General features: G+C 42.0%; 2 protein-coding genes across 3 annotated transcripts in view; both read left to right on the forward strand.

The window, feature by feature from the left end:
- Positions 1-6971, forward strand: part of itgb1a (integrin, beta 1a) — a 36135-nt gene extending 29164 nt beyond the window's left edge. Inside the window, exons 11-17 of one of the 2 annotated variants that reach the window (XM_027274186.1) lie at positions 1143-1345; positions 1436-1674; positions 1801-2023; positions 3016-3251; positions 3468-3634; positions 5186-5263; positions 5718-6971. In XM_027274186.1, the coding sequence (XP_027129987.1) occupies positions 1143-1345; positions 1436-1674; positions 1801-2023; positions 3016-3251; positions 3468-3634; positions 5186-5263 (1146 nt within the window). In that variant the 3' untranslated portion in view covers positions 5718-6971. The remainder of the gene's footprint in view (positions 1-1142; positions 1346-1435; positions 1675-1800; positions 2024-3015; positions 3252-3467; positions 3635-5185; positions 5264-5717) is intronic. The other variant, XM_027274187.1, reaches the window with a different exon arrangement.
- A 1585-nt stretch (positions 6972-8556) lies between these two features.
- rab18a (RAB18A, member RAS oncogene family) lies at positions 8557-19290 on the forward strand. Its single transcript, XM_010737326.3, has 7 exons — positions 8557-8787; positions 10942-10997; positions 14949-15010; positions 15308-15380; positions 16005-16123; positions 16670-16736; positions 17459-19290. Exons 1-7 carry the CDS (start codon positions 8720-8722, stop codon positions 17626-17628), a joined length of 615 nt encoding a protein of 204 aa, XP_010735628.3. The 5' UTR covers positions 8557-8719; the 3' UTR covers positions 17629-19290.
- Positions 19291-19510: the final 220 nt, after the last annotated feature.

Below are 19510 nucleotides of genomic sequence, written 5' to 3' on the forward strand. Positions count from 1 at the left end.
TCAGATAACTGACAGGTTTTAACATCCACTTGTGAAATAAAAAAAAAGAAATAAAAAAAAGAAATGTTCTAATCCTCACCTCGTCTCCGATGGAGATGTTGGAGCACTTGCGTCCATTTTCGCCCTCACTAACCACTCCGTTCTTACAGCGAGCTGTGTAAGCTATGCTCACTCCCTCTGGAAGCTTGCTGTTCTCCAGAATAACCTCAGACGAGAGAGACGCCAAAACCAAGAGATAACAACATGAGAGTTGTTATTTTCTGCACTGGAATGTCATCTGGTTAGCTTTTAGTGGATGTTAAAACCTGTCAGTTATCTGAACACACACCACCCTTCAAGTCATTAAGAGAGTGAAAATGTCAAGACTATGCTGGCCATTTATAGTTTAAAGTCATTCCAAACAAATATTATGTTTTTATAGTTTTAGTTTATAATAATCCAGAACACACAAACATATGAACTCAATCACATATTGACCTTTAGCTAGCTAAAATAACAGTGAGCAATTAGTACTAATATTAAAATAGTTTGAATTAATTGATAAATAGAATAAAATAAAATAAATCTGTAATAAATAAGTAAATTCCTGTTGTTTGCATTCAGACTAAATATTAGCAACATTAAATTCCTGTTGTTTGCATTCAGAATATACCAGACTAGACAAATATCAGATACAAAACTATGTCGATACATGCACAGAGCATAGGAAAGAGCCTCTGCTCACCTGTTGGTGATTTTTTTTCGTTTCTCTTATAAGTTTTAAACATCACAACATGATGTTTTCTATTCAAAGCCTTCAAGCTCCCTCCTCTATCAGGCCTAAATTAGCAGATGTGACCGAGTCAGATATTGAAAATCTAAATCCACAGGGCATGTTAAGCTGATCAGCAAAGCATTGATCCTAGACCCTGACAGACGTTTGCATTATTCATTCCACCAGTGACAAACAGACAGTAAAGCTTTCGTTCTTTCGTCTGGGCAAAACCATCCACAGTATTCTAAAACTCCAAAGCTCTGACCACATCACTGCAAGCTAAAAGCTGATTATGCACTCTGATCTGAAAGGTTTTCTTTTTTGGGGGATATTGATTGTCCATCCATCACCCTGACACAGGCTTTCTCCTTTATTCCTTCACTCATAGGTCACATTCAGCATCAGTGTGACATCTAAGGGCTGCCCGAAAAAAGGCAAGCCTGAGACCATCAAAATAAAACCCCTGGGATTCACAGAGGAGGTGGAGATTACCCTCCACTTCATCTGTGAGTGTGAATGCCACAAAGATGGTATCAAGAACAGTCAACTCTGCCACTTTGGTAACGGGACCTACGAGTGTGGAGCCTGCAAGTAAGTCTGTCAACATTTCCACCACTCCATGTCCCATATTTAGTCTTACTTTGATTTGTGTTAACAATCACAACCTTTCCCCGGTCTCAGGTGTAATGATGGACGTGTGGGCAGACGGTGTGAATGCAGCAGCAATGACGTGGCCACAGAGGACATGGACCGGACTTGTCGTAAAGACAACGGTACTGACATCTGCAGCAACAACGGAGACTGCGTGTGCGGCACATGTGAGTGCAAGAAGAGAGACAACCCGGAGGAGAGGTACAGCGGCCAGTACTGCGAGTGCGACAACTTCAACTGTGACCGCTCTGGAAACAAACTGTGCGGAGGTGAGTGCGACAGCTCTGCAGAGGATAAAAACAGGATTTACTCAGTGCGGTAGAGACTGTTTAATGCACCTGGGATGATGTTTAGGAAGAGAAAAGCCTCATTAAAGCTATTATTTTTTGTCTCAGGGCATGGACGCTGTGAGTGCAGAGTGTGTATCTGTGACCCCATGTGGACCGGAAGCGCCTGTGATTGTTCTTTGGACAACAGCACGTGTTTGGCCAGCAACAAGCAGATCTGTAACGGAAGAGGAACGTGTGAATGTGGCACCTGCAAGTGTACTGACCCCAAGTTCCAGGGTCCCACCTGTGAGACTTGCCCGACCTGTCCAGGAGTCTGTACTGAGCACAAGTAAGTCGATATGAAGACATGTCAATGAATTTGGCCATATATTGTGGTGTAATTTTAAATTTAAAGGATAAGCTCAGGTTTTATTAAGTCTGTCTTAATAAATATGCATTAGTGTTGAACAAGTAATGGGTTACTGTAATCCTTCATCCTCTACATAGTGGCAATAATCTATCCGAGCAACTATGCTGTAACAAGGTCTATGCTCCAGCACTCTGAATCTTCCAAAGTCAAGGTCTTTTCAGCACCAAAATCCCCTCTTTGTGTTTCCCCGGATGCTGTTTCCTTCCTTAGGCGGAGGGATATTTACTGGTAATGGCATGTAGGTTTGTTGCTGCTGTGACTGCCACTGCTAAAATGTGTATTGAGGAGAACTTTAGCCTGACTATTTATACAGTATATATAGGCAGGCTAAAGAGAGAGAACAGTTTAGACAGAAGAGGAAACGTTAAAATGTTCAATACTGGTGAAGACCAGTTCAAAAAGTTCAAGGACTAAGACAGTCCAGGATTTCACAAAAGTATTTTAAGAGTCGGTTCACTGTTTTCTCTCGTTTAGAACGGTTCCCATAAGTGCTGCTTCGGCATTCTCGACAACTGTTTGTCATCAACTGATCATCCAGTCCGCTTCACACACAACACTGCACTGCTTTGGGTTCTCAGCAATACTTACACATGAAATTGATGGAGATAACGGAAGGGTAGTAATACTCTCACTGAGTCATACTGTGGGTTGTCTGTGGCAACGCTCAAACTGTAACTACAGTCGTCTCAGTTTTATCTCAGATCAGGGCGGGGGGCACAGTGTCAGAATTTGTTCCGAGTAGCAAGGACAACAGAAAGAGATGTTGCTGTTAAAGTTGTCATTGTCTCCATTATTATGGGTGGAGGCAAATATTTTAGAGACAGATGTCTGAAAATCTGGGTAAAGAAAGCTAAAACATCAGTTTTTTACGTCACTGCTCATGACTAACAACAACACCCTGTTCTCTCCAGAGAGTGCGTCCAGTGTCGGGCGTTCGGCACTGGTGAGAAGAAGGACACGTGCGAGAGAGACTGCAGCTACTTCAACCTGATTAAAGTGAAGGACAGGGACAAGCTGCCCCAGCCCAATGACGCCACTTACCCCGTGATGCACTGCAAGGAGAGGGACGCCAACGACTGCTGGTTCTACTACACCTATGCTGTCAACAACAACACGGAGAAAGAGGTCCATGTGGTGGACACGCTGGGTAAGCAGGAAGCCGGGCGAACATGAACCGGGGTGTGGAAGGTTTCTGTTACAGGGCCAGCTAATTACAGGGGCTGTGGTGGTTAGGCTGCAAAAATAGGTCATTTGTTTATTCACATACAGCCACGTGATGCTGTGTTTTTCCCATAGTCTTGTTATTTTTTGCGCTGTTATTTCAAGCTGCCTAAACTCTCCGCTGCACCCTGCCTCGTTTCAGACTGCCCCGCCGGTCCTGACATCATCCCCATCGTGGCGGGCGTGGTTGCCGGCATCGTCCTGATTGGCTTAGCCCTGCTGCTCATCTGGAAGCTGCTGATGATCATCCACGACAGACGAGAGTTCGCCAAGTTTGAGAAGGAGAAGATGAACGCCAAATGGGATACGGTGAGTGTTTGGAGCTTTGACTGGCTCCAGTGAAAGACGAGCAGGATAAATATTTTCTGATTTTTGGCATTGGGTTGTTTGAGCAGTTAAAATGTGGAAAACAGGTGTCGTTTGGCCGCCCGCTCTCTGTGAATGTGAAGATCATTTGTTGTTCTTAGCAGCAGATGAGATTCACAGACTTACTGATACCATTACAAAGTGTCTCGCTCTCATTGTGTTCAGTCTCACAGCTGCAGAAACAGATCGAATGTGTTGCTTTTGAGTGGCACTCAAAATAAAGAGGAAAAACGTCCGGGCCTGAGTGGACTTTTTTGGGAATGTTATGCACACTGAGCATAGCTGGACTTTTTCCGGGGAGTGGCCACAGCTCCTCCCCTCCCTGCTTCTTCCCCTCTAGCATTATCAGCCAACATCAATATGACAGAGGACTGGATTTCAGCAACGCCATGTGCAGTAACATGCCTCCACCTGGTGGTGGAATTGTGTCACATCCACAGTGTGCGTGGGTTTGACGCTGCAGATGTTCCTGATCAGTGCTGCACCCACTCTGTGAGCTTTCAGAGGGTCTTATTACCATGGGCAGGGCAGCCTGTGTTTCACAATCCCTGTAATTTAAAGAAATGAGACTCTGTCAGTGAATCTCTCACTAACCTGGGTTTCCTGACAAGATAACAAAGCCACCACAAGGAATTTGAAGGAAAACTGCATGAGCTCCTTCCTGTGCTCTTCTAGGGTTGCAACCACACCATCCTGACCCCTCAAGAGGGTGTCTGCTTTTAGTAAATTCAAATGTATCCCAATTGAATCAAGGTGACACACAATCTGGAGTTGGCTCTTGTTGTCTCTTGCCGAAGGTCAGCAAACAGCACCACCATGACTGGATTACTAAGAAGGACCAAGGCTCTCCAAGAGGCACAATGGACTCCAGAGCCAGAGCCTCTGTCCCCAGTCAGAATAGAATTTCTGTAACCAGGTCTGATCTAATCTAAGAGTGATCTAAGAGTGTAAAGGCTTCAGTAAAGCTACATGAAATTGAATATAGCAAGAAAGAAAGACTGTTTTCATGGTTTTCTTTGTACATATGCAGTGTATGTTTTAAAGTGTTTATATATGGCAGCACAGTGGTGCAGATCTGTTGCAGCCGGAACAACCTACTGAAGTTCAGGATCTGTTTTCAAAGACCAGCATTATTGCTTATACACTATTATTATCTTAGCATTATTTATACATAGATGAATGACAAGGAGGGAGGGAGAAAGAGGAGAATGACATGCAAAAAAGGTTCCCAGGTTGTCCTGAATAAATAGAAAGTGCACAAGATCTACTTTTTGATCAGGAACACATTGTTTTCATCCTTATCTCTCGCATTCTGTTTCTCACAGTATTCCTTTCATCTCTCAGTGGACCTTATTCATACTTCACTCTCGTTATTCTGCCTTTATTATTTATGAGTATGATGATTATTATTATTATTATCATTATTATTCTTTTTATCTGTGTTGTTCTGTTTTTCCTGCTGAACTCTACTCTGTCCTCATTCTCCGCTTGTAGCAAGAAAACCCCATATACAAGAGTCCTATCAATAAGTTCCAGAATCCAAACTATGGACGTAAAGCTGCTGTCCTTTAAGTTTGTATTTCTTTTTCCTTTCCACTTGGTTTTCCTGCATGGGCTGATTTACGTGTGTCCTGATCGCTACTTCTTTCTTTATTTCACCTGCCTTTTAAACCTATCAAGTTAAAGACAAGCGTAATATTGCCTCCATAGTTAATAAAAGGCATGCATGAGTGTGCTGTGACAATCAATACAGCTGAAAAATCAGATGACAAGTGTCTTCTTGACACAAAGCCTCTCTGGTAGGTGTGTTATGTGTTTAAATATGACGCCTAATTTGTACCTCCTGATATTTGGTATGTTGTCACAAAAGCATGACTGTGTGCTCAGTGTGATATAAAAAAATAACAGGTACAGTAAACGATGATACAAGTATTCTGTGTGATTTGGTGAAAATCTAACTATCTTTGCAGATTGCTTGACTGAGAAATAATAACATGATCATAACTTCATTTTTTTTGCTTTGCAGGGTGAAAATCCCATCTACAAAAGTGCTGTCACGACTGTGGTCAATCCCAAATATGAAGGAAAATGACGGCATCACAGTTTTCAGTGAACTCTGCTATCAAGTATCCGACAACTGCAGTATTTGCCGAGGGGTTTGGGGTCTGAGGGGAGCTTAATGTGGAATTTATGTTGTTTCTTCCTGTCGCTTTTACAATTATAATGTACCACACGGCCACTGCATCTGTATTTTTACTAACACTTATGATTTATATGCATTTGTTGTATTTTAGATGTACAGTATACAGTATGTGTATATACTTTTAAGTTGCATATTTGCAGAAATGATGACATGAAGGTGCTTTGTTTTTCCTGCCACAGGACTGGTATGGGTGGAGGATTTAGCTTTGTTTTTTTTTTAACAACACAATGTGGACTCTATGGATACACAGTATATGTACAAGAACTCCTCAGCTTCTCGTTCTCGGACACTTCTCTTGTCGTTCACTCCCTCTTCTCGTCTCAATGTGCACTGACTTCCTTTTGTGTTTCTGTGACAGGACCTGAGTTTTAATATGTAAATTGTCAGCCATAGCAGCACATTAATGTCGATGTGTGTGTATATATTGAAGAACAACTGCAATAGGAATAATATTTTAGCATTCAACTGAGATTGGACAGTTGTGTTGAATGGCAGTGTGTGTAAATGTGGTTTTGAACTGCAGCTTTGAAACATCCAGTGTTTGAGATTTGTATGCACTCTTCTTATTATTAGGAGTAAACACACAAGATGAAGATCAATGTCAACTATCATTATTTGAATTGTTGACATGCTATCACAAAGGGACTGTAAACCACTTGTTAAAATTATGAAATCGTGGCAATGTCGAACAGTCGAAGGATTTGTATAGTTATGATACAAGTTGCTATTAACTAATGAACTATTGTTGTATTTGCTAACTGCAGTAACTTTATTACTCATTCTCAGGTCCTCTCCTGTGTTTGTCAAGTACACCAAAAATATGTTGTTCTGTTCAGTGAACTGGTGAGCTCATCTCTGTGAGTCGGTCTTGTTAGTTCCCGTTTGTCTTGGGTTTTTTTTAGACTGAATGAGAGTATTTGTTCAAACGTCTCTGAAATGCTTTCACACCCAGATGCCTCTGAAGTACCACACACAAGCCTTTACAGTATTGTTTTCAAAGTGCCTTTTATTTCAATACCATGTTCTCTCCCAATGCTGTTTATGAGTTATTTATTAAATAAAGTACAAGTAAGTGTCTTTGTGTCTCTCTGTGTGGTGAACTATGATTGTAAGATAAACCCCTAGTGTTCTAAAAAAGCAACATTAATCCCTCAATTTTTTAAAATAGTGAGCCTGAACAAGAGTAATGACGCATCAAAGCTGAAGACTAGAGGCACGCTAAGATACTTTACACTGAAAGCTGTAACAGTTGCATCAAATCAGGCTATATTCACAGCACAATGCTTACTTTTACTCAAACATCTGGAACATCACACAACATGCATTCCTGCCATATCCCGCCATGGTTTGTATTATGGTTGGTCACGAGTGTTTTTACTACTGAAAGGTTTATTTATAGGGCTCATTCAGAGGAGGACAGGGTGTTTGAACTGAAGACAAATGTGTGTTTTGTTGAAGATACAATGTACTGACAGTTTTACTGTATCGAGCACCACCCTCTTAAATAACTATTTAGTATGTGTTATTTCTAGCATGATAAACAGGATGATACTGAGGACATATAATAATAGTCATATTTCTGTTGTAACAGTAACCAAAAGACAATAAGTTAATGCACAGTATGTTATGACGGTAATAACAAAAATGTGTTGGAATGTAATGAAAACAATAATAAAACATATATTAAAATAAGAACCAATGAGAATCAACAGACTTACAGTGATGTTATGTAATGCTTGTAGAAACACGATGGGTTCAAGTTTTTGTCCCACTATGAAATAAAGCAGTTTCAGTTTTCAGGTTTATTTGTCATATGCAGGTTAACACATGGTCAACAATACAATGAAATGTGTTGGACGAGAAGAACAGGTTATTAACTGTGTGTAAGATCAAAATAAAGTTAAGAAGTAAAACAATACAATTCATATTTTAGGTCAAAAATAATCATATGAAATACAAAATAGAATATGAAAAATATAAGTTCAAGTACGTGTCAGTGTTCTATACACTGTACAGGTGTGACAGTGTTGTATCAAGTATATACAACAGGTATGTCCAAAGTATGGCCCGGGGGCCAATCACAGCACAGTCAGATTTCATTCAGCTGAACCTTCATTTTTTATAATATATTATTTATGGCTGGAAGATTTGTCTTTTTTGGTTGACATAACAAAGCATCTGAACCTCTGAGGACATTATTAACTGCTGGTGTTATATATCTGTAGATGTGACACAAAATATTACTTTGTGTATGTTAAAGACGAGCAAGAGTGAAATGTTTAAACTTAAATGTTAACAGACTTTGCATTACTCATAATAAGTCATGATTACAGTAAACATGAGGTGAAGATTTGTATCAACTTCATGCAAGTTTAATACAATTTATTCTGTTATCTGACTCCAGATGTGAAAGAAAGGAAGAACTGATTTTTAGATTTGTTCACGCCTGACTGGTTTAGATTTGGTTACATTGTCATTTTTTAAAATAAAATAAAAAGATAATTGTGACAGTGAGAACAAAATTGTTACAGAACATTTTTCTGTAACTTTTATTGTTCATTTCTCCATTTTTAAAACATCAGTATTGGCCCCCAGACAAAATCTAAAAATAATAATAAACACGTTTATTAAACACACGTCACACAGTGCCTGCTCAGTTGCGTAATCACGAAACGGAAGTGCCAGAGAGTCACACCGGAAATGGTTGGAGTGAGCTCTCTCACTGTCACAGTATCTGTGGTCTGAGCTGTAAACACAGCGCAGCTTCACTCGGGAGCGTTTTTAAAACATCCACCGACACTAACACCGCTCGCTGTGAGGGGAACATGGAAGAAGACATACTGACGACGCTGAAGATCCTGATCATCGGAGAGAGCGGCGTGGGGAAGTCCAGGTGAGAGGACGAACAAAACGATGTCGTGGCTTCGCTGCTAACGTTAGCTGGCTGGCGTTAGCTGGAGCAGACAAACAAACAACGCGAGGCTCAGTTACGCACTTTGAAACCACACACAACACCAAACTGCCTTTTTCCTCTCGGCTTTATTAAAAAAACAACACAAACAGAGCACGCTGCTCGGCTGTCGGGAGCTAAAACGAGGCTTGTGGCGTGCTAGCTGCCCAGCTAACACCAGCTAGCCGTGCGTGACATCATCTTTGCTCATCGCTGCTGGGAGATGATGTTGTAATCCAGACCACGTCTCTGCCCGTGTGCTGACACGCTGATCGTTACGTAAGCCGTACCTGTGAGGCCACGCTGAGTGGTAGCAGTCACGGTGCTGTTGCTGTGGATAATTGTGAGTCCTGTTTTTAATTCAGATCAAGTGGTTCACACGTCGTTGTGAACACAGCAGCACACATCTACATGGAAGGAGTTCATCTGAGAGGTCATGCCTGAGTAATGCTGGCCTCTCTGGATGTACCACACACTTGATTTTTCCATTATGTGGTAATCAGAGTTTCCTCGTTAGCGACCACAAATCAGCCTAATATTCCAAACAGAGTCTAATGTTTTCACCAACATGAGTCTGGCAACGCACACCCGAGCAAGCACGCCAGCAGAGAGCTGGGTCAGGTTCGCCATGACTGTGGCGGAGACTGCATGAAAGAATCCTGATAGCCGTCCTGAGCCATCAACCATCACATTGCACGCTGTGGTATCGAATACAGCGCTGCCTTCCATGAGCAGAACACAGCACATAGGTAATGAGCTGCCCAAAGCTTTTGGGTTTTTTTTCACTCACTGGACTGTCTGGCCAACACACACAAAAAAAAAATCTCACAGCGCAGACTGATGACCAAAGCCTCGGGTTCTGAAAGCAACAAACTGCCTGTAACACGAACCACAAGAAAAGATCCGAGCCAGGGCGCTCTGCGTCGTGATCAGCGAGGATCGAATGCAGTTTGGGAATACCTTTCATTCTGGATCGCCTACGTTTAGGTCCAGAAGGTTGTAAGTAATCTCAAGTGTACTGATCCACACTGTTTGCATCCGAGAATGTGAGCAGACAGTTTCCCCGGCATTAGTCATTTGTTACTCTGCCCTCAGTTCTTTCGATCCTATTTGGATAATTTATTGTTTACAACACAACTATTATTTTAATCCCCGCGTCTGTTTTTATTCTTTTACGGTAGAAATCCATTTATTTTTCTTGTTCACATATTCTGCTGGTAGTCGGCTGCGTGTTGACTGAGCACAGATGAGGCACAGAGTTTATGCCAACACCATAACATAAACCAAGTTGTGCTTATGTTTCCAGAAAACAGCGAGAGTTTCGGTGGCCAGCTGTGCACTGCCTGTGAGTGCATCGCTCCGGCCAAGGGCGTTGTTTCCAGAGAGCAATTTTGTATTATTATTAAATAGGCTTTTTGCTTAATACAATAAACTAATTCAGACTATGATTAGTTTCAAATGTCCTCATTTGAATAATCCCGAGCCAGTTGTGCTATTGTCAAGTAGCTCCACTGACTGGGCTCATTTTTTGAGTAGCATACAGATATGTAATTTGTTTCCCTGCAATCTGTAGAAGCCCTTAAATCATCAGGGAGATGTCTGCCTGGCAAAGAATACACTAGTTTCATTTTACCTGAACAAATGACCTACACAGAACACATTTCTGACTTGGCGCTCTCCGTGCATAGCTCATCAGCTCATTGCTCCAGCATCCCTCCTGATGGCCCATGAGGAAAAATAAGAGAATTATACTTGGTCAGGGGAAAGGAGTGAGCTTATCCACATCATCAGCGCCGTGATTAAGGCCTATGCACTTGATTAGTCATAGTTAAGAAATGAACCTTGTCCTCCCGGCCCCGCAATCTAGCGGTGATATCATCCGGAGCTTGTATGCGAAATGCAAGTGAAGGACAAAGTGATCAATAGAGATAGCGAATTCGATAAGTCTGGTGCCGTAGGACACGTTAGAGCAGACAGAAACATGATCCCAAACCTACGTGGAAGAGAACAAGTAAAAAAAAAACTCAAAAAGCTGCTGTGTTCGTTAGTGATTCATAATGAGTCTTAATCCGCTTATTTTCTCTTTCCTGTCAACAGCCTCCTCCTGAGATTCACAGATGACACATTTGACCCAGAGCAAGCAGCAACAATAGGTGAGTAACATGTCTGAGCTGAGGTACAGCAGCACACTCTAACCCGAGGGATTGAGTACAAACAAGGATCTTAACTGATTATGAGCAGCACGTTTTGGTTACTCATGGAAAGAGCTGGAAATTAGAATCATATCCGCTCATATGAAACATTGATTAATAATCATACCTGCATGTGTAAGAATGCATATAAACATACACCACTGTTGTTACACCTCCAATACAGCAGCTCAGCCATCGACTGTACCTTTTTTAAAAGTTGACACTGTTAGAGATATTCATTTTACTGTAAGTTTATTATTTTGAGGTTATAGTTTGTGTTTAACTGGACTCCTTACTGCTGTGGCCCACGATGCGAATCTGACCTGTGGGTCTTTGCTCCGTGTCATTCCCCGTCTCTCTCTCTCTCTCCGGTCACTCTTCAGCTGACTCAATCCAACAAATCTAGAAAAGCCCCAAAATATCTTAAACATATTAAATATATTCTATTAATTTATACATGATACGTGTTGATGATGTCACCTTATTTACAGAATATTAGAGACGCATTTTAATACACTAGAGTCCGGTACAACACAACCACTAATAAGGACCACAGTAATAAACTAGGGATGCACCGAAATGAAAATTTTCGTCCAAAACCGAATAAAAATTAAATAGTTGGCCGAATACCGAAACCAAATATGAAATGCGGTTGTTAAATTTTCCACAATTTTTTACTATTGCATAAATAGCCTAGAATAAATTTGTAGACATGTTTTTTCAAAGAAAGTAAAAGTTTATTTAATATCCTTCAAATATTCCAGTAGAATTTCCAGTTAGTATAATTATTATTTCATTTATACTGTTAGAAAGCCCATGTTGTTTTAATCACTGTTAATTTGTTCTTGAAAGAAATACTATTTAGTTTTATTATATTTCCGGTGAATTTCCATTTTTCCCACGTTCATGAACGCGTTCATAGTCATTCCGACGGTCTTTGAATGCACCTCGCATGTGTGAGACGCTGTAGTTTAGAGAGAAGTATATAACTCTGCTAAAGAGCAGTGTATGATGTATTTCTTGCCTGTGTTTTTCCAATATATATTTAGTAGCATCTAGCAGTGCATTGCACATTGCTGCCCCCCCTCTATTCAACCTCCTGTTTCAAGTGTGAAGGAGAAAGAGCGGCTGCAAACTATCTAGAGCCAGTGTTTAGTTTGTCCATTCTGGGCTCCTGTAGAAATATGATGGTTCAACATGGTGGCCTCTGTGGCGCCTGTAGATATATTTAAAAAAAAAAAAAAAAAAGCTCATTCTAAGGTAACAAAAACGTGATGAACATGAATTCTTTTCAAGTGATTTATACACTGATGAAAACCAAATTCTGAATATTATATTCCATTTCTGCCTTACTCTGTGAGCAGAGTCCAATAAATCTGACACCCTGGATGTTTAACATAATTATGTCTATTATAATGACATAAACAATAATCAGCCAGATTGTCCCTGGAGCTCTGTTAATATTACAGTGAGTTGTCACTGAGGTTGCGGACGCCAGTGATCAGTCTGCACACCAAATGCTCGCGGCGTTAATTGGCACAGAGCGTTCATTATGTCTGTCAGAATATTTGTGCTGTCCAGTACATTGTCTGCAGTCGGAGAACTTTACACCGCTCCTGCAGACAACAATGACTGCAGCATTCACTGAAGTGTTCTTCATTCCTCTTGCTCGTCCACAGGTCCTGCTGAGGCTGCTGGCTGTACCGTACACTTTACTGACCAAAAAAACGACAAGCCTTGTCCTCTGCTCCAGAACTAGATCTGTTGCAATCAACACGCTCGCCTCTCGTGCCGATTACACACCCAGTATTTATTGCAAATCATTTAAAACATACTGGATACAACATGGAGCTGAGGTCACCGTGCACTATTTGGTCCTGTTATATAGGAGGCCTGTTAACGGAAGGTATGAGCACTTGGCGAGCTGGAAGTAAAAGTTACCGCGCTACCACACGCCCTCGCAAGCCGCGGACCTATTTGATTTATTTCAAACTTAATGAGCAGTTTGAAAGCAAACTCTACAGCAGACCAGACCATCCATCTTATCTGGTGGGATGGTGAACTTAGCGCTACATTATTTTTTACAAGTGGACGTTTTTCCAAATTCTGCGACATCTGCAAATCATATCATCTTCTTTGAACCATATAAATCATTTCAGACACCAGGGACACACCTGTTCTATTTTCAGGTGGTCTTGAGGCTGTAACAACCCTAACAGGTTTATGTTCATTTAATTAATTATTCAGCAAGATTCATAATTTTATTGACGAGTTTGAATGTTAGTTTTCTTTTCTACCCCGACTCGTTTGATTTGCATAGAGCTCGTAGTTCACAATGCTTTCTTTGTTAAAACAACCAGAAGCACGGATTCCAAGGCAGGTTGAAACTGTTTTGGGTATTTTTTTTTTTCAAGGTCAAGGCTTGGATCAGAACTGCTTTACTTGGCCAGCTGGGAATCTTTGCCAAACAGATGTCTTTATTGGAGTTAAGCCTCCCTCATTGACTCAGGTTCCCTCAGATTCAGACAGAAATCACTTTTAATCCGGTATCTGAACTCGTGTTCATCCTTAGCACCCAGAGCGCTTCAACCACGGTCGTATTCCTTCGTGTGACAATAGCTTTCCTCGTATGCTGTCACATTGGCACACAGCGCGGTGGCCTAAAGTTGTTGATAGTAAACTGAATATGTTTGGGTTGTGGATAGACAAGACAAAGATGTCACCTCAGGGAAATATTTCAACATTTCCTGACGCTTTATGGCCCAAACAACAACTCGATTCATCAAGGAAGTCCCCGACAGATTAACAGCTAATGGAAATAATCGGCCCTAGTCATTACAAAAGCGTTCTACCTTTTGTAGCAGGGTGTGTTGTGCTGCTCTCTGTGTATTTATTTCACATGATTAAGGGTTTGCAAAGCGAGGTTTGGCCCGCAGAGATCAGCCCAGCCTTGACTTCCAGCGGTAGCGGCGTGTTGTTGTGTCGTGATATAACAAACAGATGCTTTACTGCACGTTCTCTGGGACGAGGCCCGTCTGACTCCGCACTGACTTAAAGCAGGACAGACCGCTCCCGGTTCAGGGAAATGTTTAAGTGTAAACTTCTCTCCGCATGCGTCTGGCAGCGGTATCTGAGCAACCCTGCTGGACCGGAGGAAGTGCTAGTTGTTGTGATTGACTGTGTGAACCGACTGTATATTTGTGTGGGAGTGTGTGTGGTACACACATACTGCGCGTCGTATATCCTCAGCCTGTCTTCATGTGCATTTTTTTTCTCCTCCTCTGTTTTGGCTCTGAAAAAACCTCCCCAGCCCAGATGTAAAAACAAGCCCATCACAAGTGGACATTTTCCTGGTAAATCTGTCAGTGGATGCTTAAACTCAGGCAGATATGTCATCCAGACACTGCACGCTCTGCACACCGAGGCAATAGAGGAGATTTACTTGTGGAGGGGAAGGGGGACAACATTGTTATTTTCATGTAAATGTGTGTTCCTTCGGGACCTGGCAGGAGCATTTAGGGGTGAATCATGGTCCTCTGAGCCGATCCACAGGTGCTGGATTTTTATTATTTATCTTGTTGAAAACAGACCTGTATTGGTTTCAGCTCAGGACGTTAAACCACAGCGTCCCTTTGTGGCGCACATGAGCGCACCGTCACACCATCATTTAAGTGCAGGACATGGGATGGGCAGGATGCCAGTCTGAAACGCCGGGGTTAGCAGGAGTTTAGAGCCGCTGTGTGGTGTGTGTGTGTTTTTACAATTCATCACGGTAATTATAGCAAAGATATATATTAGAAGATAAAGATAAAGATAATATTCTTGTCCAAAGAATATAAGAGTCGCCATATTGGGACTAAAATCATGACAGCATGAGTGATGGACTGTTTTTTTTTTATCATTATTGTCTAGGTGTTGACTTCAAGGTGAAGACCATTTCCGTGGACGGTAACAAGGCAAAGCTGGCAATATGGGTAAGTGACAAACGCTCCACAGTAACACTCATGAAACAAAGACGTGGCTCTCGTCTGTCAGTCAGCGCAGAGGGATGAACCACCAGACTCGGATCTGGCTATTCCCCCGTGTGGCCAGAAGATGGCGCTTACGCAACACCGTCTCTGCCCTCGTGCTCCCTGAGGGACACAGAGGAGTCGCTCTTGTTGTTTGTCAGTCTGCTCCGCTTTTCCTGCTGTTTGAGCCACAGTGTTTTTCCCCCCCCTGTGAGTGTGTCCAGCAGCGCTGAGCTGAGCTGAGCTGCTCTTGTTTTGCAGGACACTGCAGGACAGGAGCGCTTCCGAACCCTGACGCCCAGCTACTACCGCGGTGCCCAGGGAGTCATCCTGGGTAAGCCAAGCTGCTGATGCCATCATTGTGTGTGTGTGTGTGTGTGTGTGTGTGTGTGTGTGTGTGTGTGTGTGCCCTTTTCACTTCAGAGTCAGGCCCCTGGTTGTAAAGAAAGTGATGGCTTTTCATCCTGTGACCCACACGCACACACTCTTACCTCTCTCTGGAAGTTAGTTTATACCCTTAAGTCCGACTCCTCATATGGACACGCGTGTACAGTATGTATATGAACACACACACACGCACACACGCAGGAACTAAGTTAAACCTCTTAAACAGACTTCCTCTGCAGCCTATGGTTTTTGACCACTCTAATGATGTATAGAAACACAAGGCGCCGTGCTGTAGCACTGGGATTATGACAGATCCCCATGTGATATTACCGGAGGATGTGTTTTTAGTTGATGTCATATTAGTTTAGTTGTTTGTTTAATCTCAGTTTGTTGTATTATTTCCTCAAAAGTTGAAACAAATCATGATTATGGGAGCTTTTCATTAAAAACACAAATTTTTTCCACAGTCAGTCTTCCTTTAAACCTAAAGTGTGACATGTGCAGTGTGTGTGTGTGTGTGTTTGTGTTCACCTTCAATCTAAGCAGCTCTTGTCCGTCTGCTTTGGCGCAGTGTATGACGTCACGAGACGGGAAACCTTTACCAAGCTCGACAACTGGCTCAACGAGCTCGAGACGTACTGTACGAGGAACGACCTCGTCAAAATGCTTGTGGGCAATAAAATCGATAGGGTGAGTGTGTTTCTTACGTGTTGCGTGTTAAATGTTTGCATTCCCGCTCAGATTAGCAAGGCTGTTTGATTAGAGAGCAGCAGCACAGTGTGAGTTTTGAATCCACATTGTCACACACAGTACTTTATGTATCATTACTAAATATATTCCTACTTTTTTTTAATGTGTTAAATATTCACTGTTTTTGCAGAGATTTAAATTATTTTACCATATCGAGAGAAGCAGATATATAAAGTGACTTTGTATAAACATATTCTGCACAAATATGTATCTCTAGCTTAGTTTGCAGCCTTTTGACAAATTACAGAACTAAATGACGGTGGCAGACCCACTTTCATATTTTTGGCAGCTGCTACTTCACCAGGATACCAGAATCAGTCAGCGGGGATAAAAAAAAAATGCCCACTAAGTAGAGCATTATGAATTTATTGTGTCCTGTTCTTTGTCTGTGAAAATCACTTTTCCTCTCTGCCCCGTGACGACCACAGTAGCTGACAGCTCCGCCCGGCAGACCTCAAATAAGCCATTACCTCTCTTTTGTTTTAGGAAAACCACGAGCTAGACAGGGCAGAAGGGCTGAAGTTTGCGAGAAAACATTCCATGCTTTTTATAGGTAAGTCAGGAGGATTCCCCGCTCTACACAGACCTGCTGGGCATGAGTTACAGCAGACTATTACACAGGGGGGAAACCGATTTTGAAATAACTATCATACTTGCTGAGGAACGCTTGCATAGTTCTATATATAAAACAGGAGTCATGTATCATCTTCCATGCGCTCTCGTCTTTCCCTGTGCTTATTTTTCAGATTTGTCAGTAAAGGAGCTGAAATGACTTCAACTTAATCACCCCGTCTTTATCTTCATCAAGCACTGAACACCATTTGTTGAAATGGAAAGATTTCATTCGGATGTTTCCAAGTTTTCGGAGGCATATCCGAACATATTCGCTCTGATTTGCTTTTTGAATAAGATTTATGTCTTTTATCAGACGGTTATTACTACTCTAATGTTTCTGGATGTCATCATGTTGGGGAGCGGGTGTTGACTGTATCCCCCTAACAACCTTCTACAGTTCAGTATTATTATCTGGGGCTGACGGTTATTGTTGAGACACTTTCCACCACTGGCCCGTCCACACGATGACATCTGGATGCAGACATTAACAGTTGTTGTATCTGTGTCTCATCTTTTCTCCCCCGTTTCCATCCTCCTTCTCTTTTAATCCACCTCTCATTTTTCTCTTTCTCCCTTTTGCCATGTTCTCCTCTCCCCCCTTCACTCCTCTTCCTCCTCCCTCTGTTATTTCACCCCCCTCTCTACACTTTGTTCCTCCAGAGGCGAGCGCTAAGACCAGGGACGGTGTTCAGTGTGCGTTCGAGGAGCTGGTGGAGAAGATCATCCAGACTCCCGGCTTATGGCAGAGCGAGAACCACGGCCGAGGAGTCCAGCTCACCGACGAAGACGCGGGAGGCGGCGGCTGCGGAGGCTACTGCTCCCTGGTCTAGACAAACGCACACATGCACAACACATTCTCTCTCACACACACACACACACACACACACACACACACACACAGACACATATACACATACACACTCCCTCCTCAGACAGTGGAGGTCTGACTGTCTCCCCCTCTGCTGAGCTGTAAGGGTTGACCATCCACACACTCTGTGTTCACACAGACACTACTTTTTGCACACTTTCTAATAACGACGCTGCGCTACAGTGCGAAACGCAGCTCAGCCTTCCTCTTCATGGAATTAGTGTGAGGTTTTTCTCTCCTGTTTTTGTGCAGTTTTTAGGGACCTTGATCAAAATATTAACCATTCTCAAGTCATACAGTGATAGCAGTGAAAGGAGTGTGAGTGTAAACCAAAGTTAGTCAGGCATATGGCTTAATCTCTGAAGTATGATAATGAGAATGGAAAAACAGTTTTGACCAGAGGTCCTCTCTCGTCTCCAGCATGCTTATTGTCCTCTGAGCAACATGCCTTAGCGAGCACATCTGTATCAATGCAGGGCCGACTTCTCTCCAGTGTTTGTCCTCCCTCTGCTCTGTATGCGCTTGATCCTGATCTGCCCCCCAGACTCTATGAACTTTATGCTGCTTTTGGAGAAGCTTATCAAGCCAAGCCATCCCACTAATCTCAGACAAAGGTTTGGATCACGTCTCTTGTTGTCCACACAGCTGCCTCATTTCTTCAGAATATAATAGAGTTACCAAGTGTCTCGAATGACGTTTTACTACTTTTATTGATTTGGACTTCAAACCTTTGGTGGGTTTTTTTTGTTTTTTTTCTCCTGATGAGTGTATAAATCAAAGAGATTGGCACCAGCGAGCTTTCCACTGGGTGCAGAAGAAGAGGGAGCCTCTTAAAATTGCACGCCTTTGTTGTAACGAGTTGCTTTAATGGAGTGCGACTTACTGGCAGTCCCTCACTCAGACAGATAATATCAGTAATATCACTAGCACTGCTATGCTCTTTCATATTGCATCCCTTTGACTAGACAGCAACAAAGGAAAAGTGTTCAATATTAGACAGGGCAGTGAGTCATAAGGGTGTTTCCACTGTATTTGGAAAATCAAAGAAAAAGCTGCGTGCTCCACTTCACTAATGTATTTCACAGTACTCCTATCTGTGTTTGTATCTGAGAAGAGGTTTTAAGTGTACTCAAGCCCTGAACGCTGGACATGTTTGTAGTATACGGACGCTTCTGTATGTTCTGGGAAATGTAGTTCTGATGGTGTAAACGACATGGATTCAAGCATGTCTCGTCACATATTGATTTATTTTATTTTATTTTTTATCTCTTTTTAATTGCATGGGAAACTCTGCGTGCCATTCTTGTTTGTTTGTCAGTGAATGGCCTCTGGACTGTTCACTATAAACATTTTAACTTATACTTAGCTGAGATAAAACGTTGCATACAGGTTTACCATTTGAATTTAATGGTATAATAAAATAAAAAGGAAGTAGGCGCTTATCCATTAAACTGGTATAGCTGTCTTTTTTTGTGTTCAGAAATATGTTGAAACGTGTATACCTTGTAAATTGTGTGTATTTTAGGAATTTGGTGGGATAATTCCTGTATGAATTGTAAAGCTGAATGTATGCATATTTCAATACAAACCGCCCTATGTATTAAACTAAATAAAATTCTTTTTTTAAGTGAATACGTCAGTGTTGAAGCTTTGTTGACTCAAAGAGCCAAATGAAAAATACGATGCTTTTTCTGCAGCCACTCTAAAATCCAAGCCTTCAGCAGAGATGCCCAATAACTCTGCTGTCATCATTGCCGTGTTGGAAATGTCACTGTTAGGTGATGGGTTTTTCACTCAGCACCCCTCGCATTCCTCTGTCCTCAGAATAAAGAGTTGTGTTTAAA

Source organism: Larimichthys crocea, chromosome XXIII, assembly GCF_000972845.2.
Source record: "Larimichthys crocea isolate SSNF chromosome XXIII, L_crocea_2.0, whole genome shotgun sequence".
Lineage (NCBI taxonomy): Eukaryota > Metazoa > Chordata > Actinopteri > Sciaenidae > Larimichthys > Larimichthys crocea.

Coding starts and splice junctions, on each gene's coding strand:
- rab18a (XM_010737326.3), top strand. CDS start 8,720: ATGGAAGAAGACATACTGACGACGCTGAAGATCCTGATCATCGGAGAG. Junction 8,788..10,941: donor AGCGGCGTGGGGAAGTCCAG/GTGAGAGGACGA, acceptor TCCTGTCAACAG/CCTCCTCCTGAGATTCACAG. Junction 16,737..17,458: donor ACATTCCATGCTTTTTATAG/GTAAGTCAGGAG, acceptor TTGTTCCTCCAG/AGGCGAGCGCTAAGACCAGG.